At 42.6% G+C, this 12,237-nt stretch overlaps 1 protein-coding gene across 7 annotated transcripts in view; it reads right to left on the bottom strand.

Moving 5' to 3' along the window:
* KDM4C (lysine demethylase 4C) overlaps positions 1-12,237 on the bottom strand; it is a 336,197-nt gene that overhangs the window by 135,405 nt on the left and 188,555 nt on the right. For all 7 annotated transcript variants that reach the window (XM_084834476.1, XM_084834472.1, XM_084834475.1 and 4 more), the window contains 2 exons: positions 10,567-10,883; positions 7,781-7,892 (listed from right to left, as the gene is read on the bottom strand). In XM_084834476.1, coding sequence (XP_084690602.1) covers positions 7,781-7,892; positions 10,567-10,883 — 429 coding nt within the window. The remainder of the gene's footprint in view (positions 1-7,780; positions 7,893-10,566; positions 10,884-12,237) is intronic.

Below are 12,237 nucleotides of genomic sequence, written 5' to 3'. Positions count from 1 at the left end.
TCCCATGGAAGTCCTGCCCCATCCCGCTCTGGTGCAGAAACAACAACAGATTGCATTCAATCTGTGGCATTCCCCACTGCTGGAAGAGGCTGCACAGAACCATCCTGTCCATTTCCCACTCATGGGATAATAGCATCTTTTGGTTGAGCTGATAGGCCAGAACATTGTCCACACCTGCCACGTGAATCGCCACTAACGCTATTTGGTGTGGTATGCACCAATCGAATATCTGGAGCGTTAGAGCCATGAGTTGCAGTGACCTCGTTCCTCCTTCTTTGTTCAGATATGCAACCGCAGTTGTGTTGTCTGATGCTATCTGAAATGTCCTGCCCATCAAGTCCAACTCGAAAGCACGCAGTGCTTTGAACACAGCCCTTAGCTCCAGAACATTTATGTGGTAAGTGGCTTCACTGGGAGACCATTTGCCATGCACTGTCACAGTTCAGCAATGTGCTCCCCATCCTGAAAGGGAGGCATCAGTTGTTAGAACCACAGATGGAGGAGGAGTGAGAAAAGGTTGCCCTTGATTTAAATTGGTCAGTACCAACCACCATCAAAGCATGTCCCTGACTGGTGCTGGAAGCGTTAGCCATACTCGGTGAGCATCTAACGCGTTGTTGAAATGACAGATAAACCAACCTTGTAAAGACCTCATCCATAACCGTGCATACCCTACAACTCCATTGTTGCTGCCATGAAGCCCAACAACTGTCGAACCTTGTATGCTGACGTAACCTTGCTGTCCAATATGTTTGAAGCAAACGCGACTAATGTCTCCATCCTGGTGAGTGGCAGGAAGGGTCTTCCCACTTATGAGTTCAACAGTGCCCCTATGAATGTTATCCTCTGAGTAGGGGTCAGTTGAGATTTCTCCACATTGATGTATAGACCTAAAGAGTTAAGGAGACCACAGGTCACCTCTATCGACTGTACCAGTCGCAACCTTGTTGAAGCTACCAGGAGCCAGTCGTTGATGTAACCAGATCAGACTTCTACACCTCTCAATAAAGAAAAGATCAGACTTCTACACCTCTCAATAGAAGATGGGCACACACGACTGCCATGCACTTGGTGAAGACCCTCGGAGCAGTGGCAGGGCCAAAGGGGAGAACCCTGAATTGGTAAGCATCAGTACCGATGGCGAAGCGCAGGTAATGCTGATGGGAACGCTCTATTGCAATATGGAAGTAAGCATCTTTGAGGTCAATAGAGGCAAACCAGTCTCCTCGGAGGTAGGAATGTACGAAAGTCACTTACCTTTCCGTGGATTATGTTGATGGGGGGGGGAGGCGTTCCGTCCCTCCCCCCGGAATCCTCGACGGGGGGGGAGGCAATCCATTCCTCCCCCCCGGAATCCTCCACGGCCGGCTGTGCTCCGCGGCAGCTCCACGGAGCAGCCGGCCAGGCCCAGCCAGGCCAGAGCCATCTGCAGCTGGATTTCCAGTCACGGAGGGCTCTGGGAAAAAACAAAAACAAAAACCGCGTACGAAAATGGCGGTGGCTACGGCCGCCACCATTTGCGTTCCTTATTTCTGGCCATCTTAATCTACGTAAATATTTACGTAGACTATGACAGCGGAAATAAAGAGGAACGCAAATAGCGTAGCGGGCGCTATTTGCGTCCCTTTTTGATTCGCCATTTTAGCCTACGTAAATATTTACGTAGACTAAGATGGCCAAAAATAAGGAACGCAAATGGCAGCAGCCGTAGCCACCGCCATTTGCATACGTGGTTTGTTTGTTTTTTTTAAACCCAGCCATGATACGCTACATAAATCTTTACATAGCCTATCACATAGTGTGTGTTTTTTTTAACCCAACCATGATAGGCTACGTAAAGATTTACGTAGCCTATCACGTTGTTTTTGGTGTGTTTTTTTTACAAGACTGCAAATGGCAGCGGCGGCAGCCGGTCGGAAGACCAGCCACCGCAGCCGCCACTGCCGGAGCTGCCACTGCCCGGAAGATCCACCCCAGGTAAGTCTCGTCCTGGGGGGGATCCACGGGGGGGGCAGGCCATTCCGCCACGGAGTTTGGGGGGCCGAATGCACTGGCATTCGGCCTCATCGAGATCCGTGGCGGAATTCTCTGACATCCCTACTCGGGAGAGGAGGGGAAGAATAGATGCCAGTGTAACCATGCAGAATTTTCGAGGCAAGATGTAACTGTTGATCCACCTCAAGTCCATTATCAGTCGAAGGCCACCATCCCTTTTCGGTACCGTGAAGTACCGGCAGTAAAACCCGTCCATCAGTTGGTTGGTTGGTACGAGTTGGATTGCTCCTTTGTCCAGAAGCATCTGAACCTCTGCAAGAAGAGGTATAGACAGAGCGGTAACCTTCATGGTACCAAGTGGAGGGATGGTGTTGAATTCGATCTGATAACCTTCTCAGACTACAGTCAACACCCAAGCATCCATCATGATGTCACGCCATGCATGATGGCAGCATACCAAGCACGTTCCGAAAAACAAAGTCTGAAGGTTGAGAGGATGAACCCGCAGAAAGTCAAAGATGCTGTTTATCTCTGTTGTCCGGTTTTCTATGGTAATCTCAGGATTTGGAGAGCTGAAAGGGCCTTCCTTGTCTGCTAGGCTGTGGAAGCTGTTGACCTACTCCAGTGTTGTATGGTTGGTATTGAGGAGCAGAAGATTGGTACCAGCGTCGATACCGAGGGTGTTGTTGCTGTTGCTGTGGTAAGAACCCCATGCGGCAAACTGTAGTCCGACCCTTTTGGACTGTGTCCAGCGATTCTTCTGTTTTAGAGTTAAAGAGACCCAGTCTGTCAAATGGCAGATCTTCTATCCTTGCCCTCATTTCCTGCAGGAGGCCAAAGGATCGAAGCCAAGCATGGCATCTAAGAGCGACTGAGCTTACCAGAACCTTTGATATGAAGTCTGTTTGATGGCGAGATGTATTTATCTGCTGCCTCAATAATTTGAAAGCTTCAATTCTAAAAAGGCAACCCAGTTCCTTTTTATTGTCTGGCAAAAATCTAGGAACTTGCCCACTTTATCTCACAGGAGGAATTGGTAACCCGATATAGCTGCTTGATAGTTAGCAATTTTCAAACCTATCAAAACAGATGAGTAAAGTCTCTTGCCAAGTAACAGATGAGTAAAGTCTCCTGCCAAGTAAATCAAGCCTTCGCCCCTCTTTATCAGTGGGAGACAAATATGCTTTATTTGACCTGCCTTGTGCAGCATCCACCACCATAGAGTTAGGTGCAGGGTGCTTGAATAGATATTCTGCGTTAGTGTCCTGCACATGGTACATATCCTCCAACCGCTTTGATACCGGAGGTACCATGGAAGGGGTATTCCATGATTGTTTTATGATGTCGTTAAGAGTAGGAAGTAACAGAACAGTCACCAGCCTATGTGCATTTGTATTTATGGTGTCAAAGACAGGATCCTGTATCAAAGGTGCTGCTTGCTGTGTTTCCAGTCACAGGGATTGTGCCATTCTAATAACCTGGTCAGCAAATTGACCCAAATCTTCCAAGGGGGAAATGGATTCGTTGGTTCCCACCTGAGTATCCAGGGAAGAAAGCGACAATGGCCGGGATGATTGTGAAGATGAGTCAGACTGATAGCCCTCTGTCTCTGAGACACGCAGTGGTGACTTAGAAGCCGGTTGAGGTACCGTAGTTGTCGGAGGCGGTACCGGTTGAAACAAGGTTTGGACTAGATCCTGTTGTTCTGGTGCTGGAGGTCAAATCAGAGGAGACCTATGCACAGAAGGAGGCAGACCAACCTGTGGAAAGGGCTGTACCGATTCTGCCGAAGGCAGTAAAGGCCCTTTTGGAGCCATCAATACAGTAGCAGATGGCTTATGATGAGGATGCCTCTCTTCCCACTTTGAGAGCTCCATCAATGTCAATGCTAAATTTTGCCAATGTCAACGCTAAAGACCGACCCAGTGTTGGGGGGTCTTGGGTGCCCAGTGAAGCACAGCGTTGAGGGGATTTGGACTCTGATGCTAAGAGGTGCAATATCTCTGGCTGAGTAGGGGCAACAGCCTCCGCCATTTTGCTAGGCCCCTCGACGGATTCTAACGCCCTTTTCCACAAAGTGGCTTTAAGTCAATCAGACCGATTTTTCCTCGTGTTTAGAGAAGGCCTTGCAGTGATGGCAGGTTTCTACAATATGCCCTTCTCCTAAGCAGAAAAGACAAAGACTGTGTCCGTCTTTGTGCGGAAGCTTCGCCTCACAATGGGTGCACTTCTTGAAGGGCGCCCAGAGGGCCATACACCCATGAGGGCAATCGCGCATGATGTGAAACAGAACAACAACAACATTTAAACTAGAAAGACAGAAAAATGATAGAACAGAAAAAGATCAAATAAAACCTCAGTGTTTTTCATCTATTTTAAGGTCAGTTTGCCAGAGACAAAGAGAGAGAAGTTCCCCACGAGGCGCATGAAATGTCAGTTGAAGAGAACTGAGGGAGGAGTTAGGAACCCGCTAGGAGTATGTGCACTGGACGGTGGGGGAAGGGTTCCCACCAAAATTTCCTCAGCTTTATAAGTTTCCCGAAACAAGGCTCCACACAGGCGCAGAGCCCATATGTGTGATGCACAGAGACCATGAAGAACCACCTATTAATTCTAAATGCACCTTAGTGGATATCCAAACTAGTAAATATAAGCCTCTTGTTCTTAGAATTTTGAAAAAATTAACATTTTAACTGAATTTTTATATGAGATTAACAAAAAAAAGTGCAACATACATTTTTCAAGACAGCAGATTTGGTATCTCCCAGGTAAGCATAACCTCCCTTCCCAGCTGAATACATTCGTTACAAAAGAGAGAAAGAAGAAATGAACAAACAAGCACGGACTTGTTTTTGCTGAAATGTTAAAAGCCAATATAGTCAATTTTTAAAACAAATATATGGGAAGAGATCACTGATTTGTGAAGGAAGGGTTTTGCAAAATGAAATTGCAATGAGTTTGACCTGTAAAACTATCTTTAGTTGTGCTGTGCAATACCAATACAAAACTGCTCTGGCCTTCTGATCTGAAAAGGCACTCAATAGATCTTACAAACATATTTATATTTCTACCCTGAAAAAATATTCAGGGGGTACTAAAATACTTTGCCAATTGATAAAACAAACATGATTATGTTAAATGATGGAATGGTAAGATCTGCAGTAACTTAAGAAAAAAATAACAATATTATTTATTTATTACTTAAAAGACTTTTAACCCACCTTTCAGAGTGGACTTCCCTCACAAGACGGTTTACAGTAATGCAACCCCCCCCATACAATTACATTAAGCGCGCGCGCGCAGGGACACACACACACTTAGGAGCAGCAGCACCTAATGATTTATAAGTACCAAATGCAGATGGGAATAAATGTATTTATTGCAGAGTTTTTGTTGTTTTAAAAGCCAACAGATTGATTAAAAAAACACAAAAAACCCAGCAGTGATGAGGCCATACGTATCTCCCTGGGGAGGGAGTTCCAAAGGTATGGGCCACCACCAAGAAACCCTCTCGCTAGTACCCTAATGGCGCCTGTTGGTGGGCTAGAGAGCACGGCCTCTATCTTGATCTTAATGCTTGGGCATACTCATGCATGTGTAGGCAGTCCTTCAGATAACCTGGTCCAAAAACATTTAGGGATTTAAAGGCCAACACCAGCACCATGAATTGGGGCCAGAAACTAACAAGCAGCCAATATAAATTATATAGAATAGGAGTAATATGATCTGAGCGCTTAGCTCCCACAAGCATTTCAGCTGTCATTTCCTCTAGCAGTAGCAGTTTCAAAATCATCTTCAAGGGCTGCCCCACACAGAGCACATTACAGTAATCTAAACTGGACATCATCAAGGCATATGTCACTGTGGCTAGGTCAGCTTTCTCTAGATAGAGCCACAGCTGCCGAACCAGCCTAAACTGGTAAAATGCATTCCTGGCAGCTTATACCATTTGTGCAACCATAGACAGCACTGAGTCCAAGAGTACTCCCAGACTGCATACCTGGCCCTTCAAGGGGGGGGGGGGTGACCCCATCCATAGTCAGATCTAAACCTTCATTCAGATTTCCCAATCCATAGTACTTCCTTCTTATCTGAATTAAGTTTCAGCTTGTTAGCCCTCATCCATTCCAGTACTGCTCACAGACACCCATCCAGAGTTTCAACCACCTCCCTAAGATTAGATGGTGGCAAAAAGAGATGGAGCTGTGTGTCATCTGCATATTGAAACTTCAGCCCAAACCTCTGACTGACGTCTCCCAGCAGTTTCACGTAGAAGTTGAAAAGTATGAGGGATGAGACAGAACCTTGAGGCACCCCAAATGTGAATGGCCAAGGGGTGGAACAACAGTCCCTCAACACCATCTTCTTGATCCCAGGAAGGACTGGAGCCACCGCAACATTATGCCCCCAAGTACCATCCCAGAGAGACAGTCCAGAAGACTATAAAGAGCAACGTGACAACACTGTGCTTAGTTTGCATACATTTAAACTTTAACAAAATTGTCACAGAATGTATTTTTTGAATTTCATTCCTATCTGACCTCACCGTTTACATTTATTTCTTCTACACTCATGTACTTATATATACTTGACAACATTTTTAACGTACACGGTGGGGAAGGTTTTCTGAACCAAACAGGAAAAGAAACAATGCATCTGTTTTCTTTCACATTTTTAACTTAACACAAAATTCAGAGTTTAATCAAAAGACACCGGTTACCCTCCTGACATTGCTCAGAACAAAAACAGCGAGTTAGACACAAAGATGCACTTCAGCACGTGAAAGGCAGTTTCCCCTCAGGGAAAAGATGTTTTATACCTCAGACTAGAACACTGAATGATCGTATCCAAACATATTCTTCCACTTACAAAGGAGCTTTCATGACCTCTTGCACAATCAGAATTATGAGAACAGGTACAGAATCTATGTACTATAGCACTGTGCAAACTTTTGCACAAGCTCTGTTGCAACTATTTGCAGACCAGTGCTAGCAGTTATTTTCCTCCTGCTCCTGTTTGCTTGGATCCAACCCAGTGACCGGTTGATACAATTAAACAACCCATGGTTTCTAACTCTGGGCTGTTTGTCTCTCAGCAACCCAGAGTTCTGGGTTCACACATCGTGAAGAACAACCCAGGGACCGGGCATCACTGGGTTGTTTAGTGCAGCAGAAGAGGGTGAGCAGATCACATTCCCATGTGCTCCCAAACAACCCGTAGTAAACAAACTGTGTATTGTTTAATTGTGCAAACTGAGTCAGTGTCTCTTTAATAACCATGATCTCCCAGAGAATCAAGACTTTTTTCAAGATCCAGCTGGATATCTGTAAAAGAGAACTAAAAGCAAAGTTGTCCTCTTTCAGCTCAGAAGATGCAGAGGTAGCCAGTTTAACTCTGCTTGCCTTCATACAATAAAGTGTAATGTTCTGTGCCAAAGCTAATTGCTGAGAAATCCAACAAAGAGTATCTCGTTGCTGAATGAGCTTTCATCCTCCATGTAGTATTTAAGTGACTTCATACTGTTCTGAGCTTCTTACAAGTCCCTTCTAATGTGTTTAGAAAGATTTAATAGAAAAGAAGGATGGGAAAGTACCAAAAAATACATCCTGCATTAAGGAAGCTTGCTGAAAGCTTTTAACATAGTTTATTTTGCAGCAGTAGAATTTTTGGCACATGGTCAAATATCCTTTCATCTTTAGCATTGTGCAACAGTTAAAGTGCATGCAGATGCATTTACAGAGGCTGAAAGATATATTATTAGAGGGGATTTTAAAAGAATGCTCACCTTCATCACTTATTGCCTGCTGTTTAACCAGCGTCATAGGAGATCTGGCAGGGGGTTTATTTAGTGGATGACGCCAACTTTTAGATGTTTTTGTTCTTTCTCCTTCAGTTACCTAAAAGAGACATTGAACATTTTATTTAGTTTAAGACAAACCAAAAATGTCCTAAAGTGTAGGAGTGAGAAAGCATGCATTGCATTATACAGTTAGTTCTGGCTTTCGTAAAGGTGTGTTACACATCTCTCATTAGGGAAGATGAAGAATGATTACTGGTATTAAAACATTTTGGAAAGATTTAGATTATAGTTAAGATGGAGTGCTAAAAACGACAGTATTATAATGGCAAGCAAATGGTACATAACCTCAAAAGTTTGCAGTGTCAATGCAACTGGATGGTCTAGCGCTCAAGATAAAAAAAGTAGAAATGGCAGCAGTGGCTTTTGTTGTTGTTTTAGATAAAAATATTATTTGACTCTCAGTGTCGAAAATGCTAGAGACTTTTGCGATGATGCCAGGCTCCACCATCGCCCTTTCATAATGGTGATGGAGTAGAAGGAGGAAGGCTTTGGGTCAAGGGAGGCAGGCCCATATTACTACTTCAGAGAAGTAAATGCTCTCTAATTTTAACCTTGATAGAAGCAATGGTTTTCCAGTCACATTTTCAAGTTGATCTCCTCAGTCCTGATAGTCAAATTTAAAGGTGACTTTATTTAATAAACGTTAATATTTTCATGATAGTAGCAAATGTCCTAAACAGGGTATTTTCTGGGATTTTGCATGCCTGTCTAAACTCTGTTCAGTATAGAAGATGGTTGAATATCAATTAATAGTAGGTAGTAGCTCCAGTATTCTATTCCAAATACTCATAAAGCCTGGCATTCAGGAAAGAGACAGTGCCTGATATGGAATGGAATACTCTATTAGTACCCTGCAGCTGTCATACACTTCCTGAAGCAGCCAGGTCTGGCCGCTGAAGGAAGCAGGACACTGACCCAGAAGGATCATTAGCCTAATGCGGCACAGCTGCTCCTATAATTAAAGAATATAGTGAATTCATTAAACAAAGTAACATAGAGCTGCAGAAATGCAAAGAGACCGCTTCTTCAATAGCTTCCCTATAAAATGCTTTTGTGCAACTGCAAGACAGACACAGCATGCAAACATATTGGAAAATATTTAAAAACCCACTTAGGAATAGCTAAGAAGTACCCAAGCAAATGAATTAAACATAAGCTGTAATGCAGAATCTCACCACTGAGAAGATGTTTATTAGTGCTTTATATTAAAACAGAAGGACTGGCTTTTGGGACTGTTAACTCTCATCTCTCTGTAAAACAATGATGACTTTGCTATTTATGTCAGTAAAAGGGCAAGTGCTACTTTATTCTTAGCTCTAAAGTATATTTTCCACTCTCTTAGGAACATCTGGCAATCCAAAATGGGCTGCTCTCTGCAGGTGCCAAAAACAGATCTAGCCTCCAAGTTAGTGAATTCCGCTGTGCTATTATTTCTTGAAGTCCCATTCACATCAACATTTACAATCAAAGAATCTAAAATGGATGTTTTATAGAATAATATAAGATAGGAACAATAATGCTATGTGGTATAATGGCTAAGAGGGTGATGTGTAAAATCACCCGTTCAAAATCTCACCTTAACCACAAACTCACTTGGTGGCCTTAGGTAATCAACTACTCTTTCAGCCTCACACACACCTCGCAATTGCAATCAGAGGCCATTAGAATGAGAGGAAGCAGCACGGAGGCACCCCTCCATCATGCCTGATAGAGCTCCAGCTGACAAACACCCCCACTCATCCCGCCTGCTGTTTATGTCCTGCTACCAACTGCCACTGCTGAGGCCATCAGAGGGACAGGAAGCAGCAGTCATCTCTCTATTGCGCCTGGATACAACTCCAGCTGAAAGCCCCCTCCCCTCTCCTGCTACTAAATGCCACTGCTGAGGTCAGAGAGAGAGGCACCCTCCATTGTGCCTGGATACAGCTCCAGGCAACAGCCCTTCGTTGCGTTTAGATCCAACTCCATGATCTGCTGAACTTTACAGCAAAGAATCTAGTGCCTAAACTTGCTTTTCTCCTTCTCCCTTCCAAATCCTCTTTCCTTTTATGTTGTATCTTTTAGACTGTAAACTTGTTGGCTGGGACTGTCTTATTTCTGATCTTTGAAAGCTGATCTAAGAACCTTGGCTAAAGAGTGGGATAAAAATGCTTTGAATAAATAAGCAATAATAAATATGGGAATTATAATGCTGAACTACCTTACAGGGCTGTTTCAAATGCCACTCAGAATCTATGATAAGTGCAGTGAACACTGTAAAACACTATGCAATGCTATTATTATTATGGGCTATTTTATTTCCATGACTTACCATGGATAATAGGAGATTCCAACCACCTCAAAACATGCTATGCGAGGATAATACTTACCCTATACCAACAGAAAGGTTTTATTAAATAATCATAGCTTTTTTTTTTGCATTAGCTTTATAAATTCAAGATTGTCCTCTCAGACATATCCCCCCAAAAAACAAATAATCCAACTCAGAGAGTTATTGTAAAGTTGGAATGAGATGAAATGCAAAGCACATTACAAAAATAAGTGTTAAGCAGAAAGATAAAAATATTTATAGGTACTAATAAAATGACCTCGGAAGTCTTTGCCAAATGCTTTGAAATCCAGTGCCATTTCATGCAATTCTGAATATCACCCATGAAACAAACAACAAATTTATCAGATATGCTCAAATTATTTTCATTTCCCTTTCTTACTAGTGATATTTCTCCAGGTTCCAAGCCATTTTCACTGCTTTCAACATCGCTGATATCATCCTCTTCTGTGGACACACTGCTAGTTTCTTCTTTCTCCAAGCTCTCCACTTCAGAAGAAACATACTCAAGTGTCCGTCTTGAAGATGTTGAGGTTTTAAAATCTTCCTCCTGATTACAACTAGCAGGTGAACACAAAGCCAGTGGAGATTCCTCAGAACAAACAGACACAAAGCCAGAGTCTCCTTTCTCTTTAATTTCCAATTGTATTTTTTTCATGAGAGGACTGTGACTGAGATGTAAGCTTGAAGAGTTGTGACCTAAGAAAAGAAAATTTCAGCATGAAGGCAATATAGGCATTTTGTTTTAAAAAAAAAAAATATTAAGGTTTTTTATCACTAAATAGAAAAGATGTATTTGCAGACATTTCAGCTGGGGTGGCAAAAAAATATTTAGGACTCATATCCATTAAACACTCCTGATGCAACACACTCTCCATGCATTCAAAAGGATGGATGGTAGTGATGCAACAGTAGTAGCATTTGATGGATTGAATCCTGTACGTTTTCTCAAACTAAATTAAGGGTCATTCTCGGCACAACGTTTAAAGCTCATGAGTAAACTTTTAAAGCAGTTATGCAAGGAATCCCACATTTCATTTAATTTATTATAATTCTATACCACCCCATAGCCGAAGCTCTCTGGGTGGTTCACAAAAATTAAATACCATTAAAACACATTATACAAAGTACCAAAAAAAGCATTTACATAAAAACCATATAAACAGATAGCACACAAAGAGACAACACAGATCTAAAAACAATTTGTTCAACCATCAGCCAAAGACAATCCAGGATCTAATTAAAACTCATTATATGCTGCCAAATGTCTGAGAGAAAAGGGCAGTTTTAACCTGGTGCCAAAAACATAACTATGTTTGCGCCACACAACACGTGGATGTGTTGTGTGGGAACTGTATATCCCTGGGACTACTTGTCTCCATCTCTTAGCTTACTTCTCCTTGGGTTTTAGACTTGTGGACCTTAATATATCCTCAGCTAGAGAAACACCTCCAAAAGACATGAAGTTTCCTTATCACACCATGACCTAAATCTATGTAGTCTGCATATGGAATTCATGTGTCTGAGCCAGTGCTCATTGCTACTACAATCCTCAAACTACCAAGTTACTTAGTTTCAGCCTGACTGCTACAGAGTAGGTGGGTTGTAAAATCTTTGAACAGAGCTTCAAATAAATTTCAAATAGAATTTCAAATAAATTGGGAATTTTACTGTCTACAGTAAACTTTTCCCCTGCAAAATGTAAGGAATGCCAATGGGGATGTTAATTTTTTTTTTTCAGAATGTTAAAAATTAAAATTAGCTGGAACTTTTCAGATTAAGAAAAAAATGAACAATCGTTATGCCTTCCAACCTTTGGATTAAAAATAAGATAATTATGCCTGGCATAAATTCCAGGGGGGCAACCATGTTAGTCTGATGCAACAAAAGAAATAAGTATGCTTATGGGTTGGATCCAGGGTTTCATTCCACCAGCAGGAGCATTCTATGAGCGTACTTCCATTCAGAATGCTCCCACCAGCAGAAAGGGGGAGGTGATTTTTTTGCCAATTCCCCCTTCCTCTGTATCTCCTGGTGCCACCTCCCGCTCTAT

The sequence above is a fragment of the Heloderma suspectum genome, chromosome 2, assembly GCF_057233095.1.
Source record: "Heloderma suspectum isolate Gila_16-S chromosome 2, 16-S_ref, whole genome shotgun sequence".
NCBI lineage: Eukaryota > Metazoa > Chordata > Lepidosauria > Squamata > Helodermatidae > Heloderma > Heloderma suspectum.
This window is presented reverse-complemented; position numbering and strand designations above follow the sequence as displayed.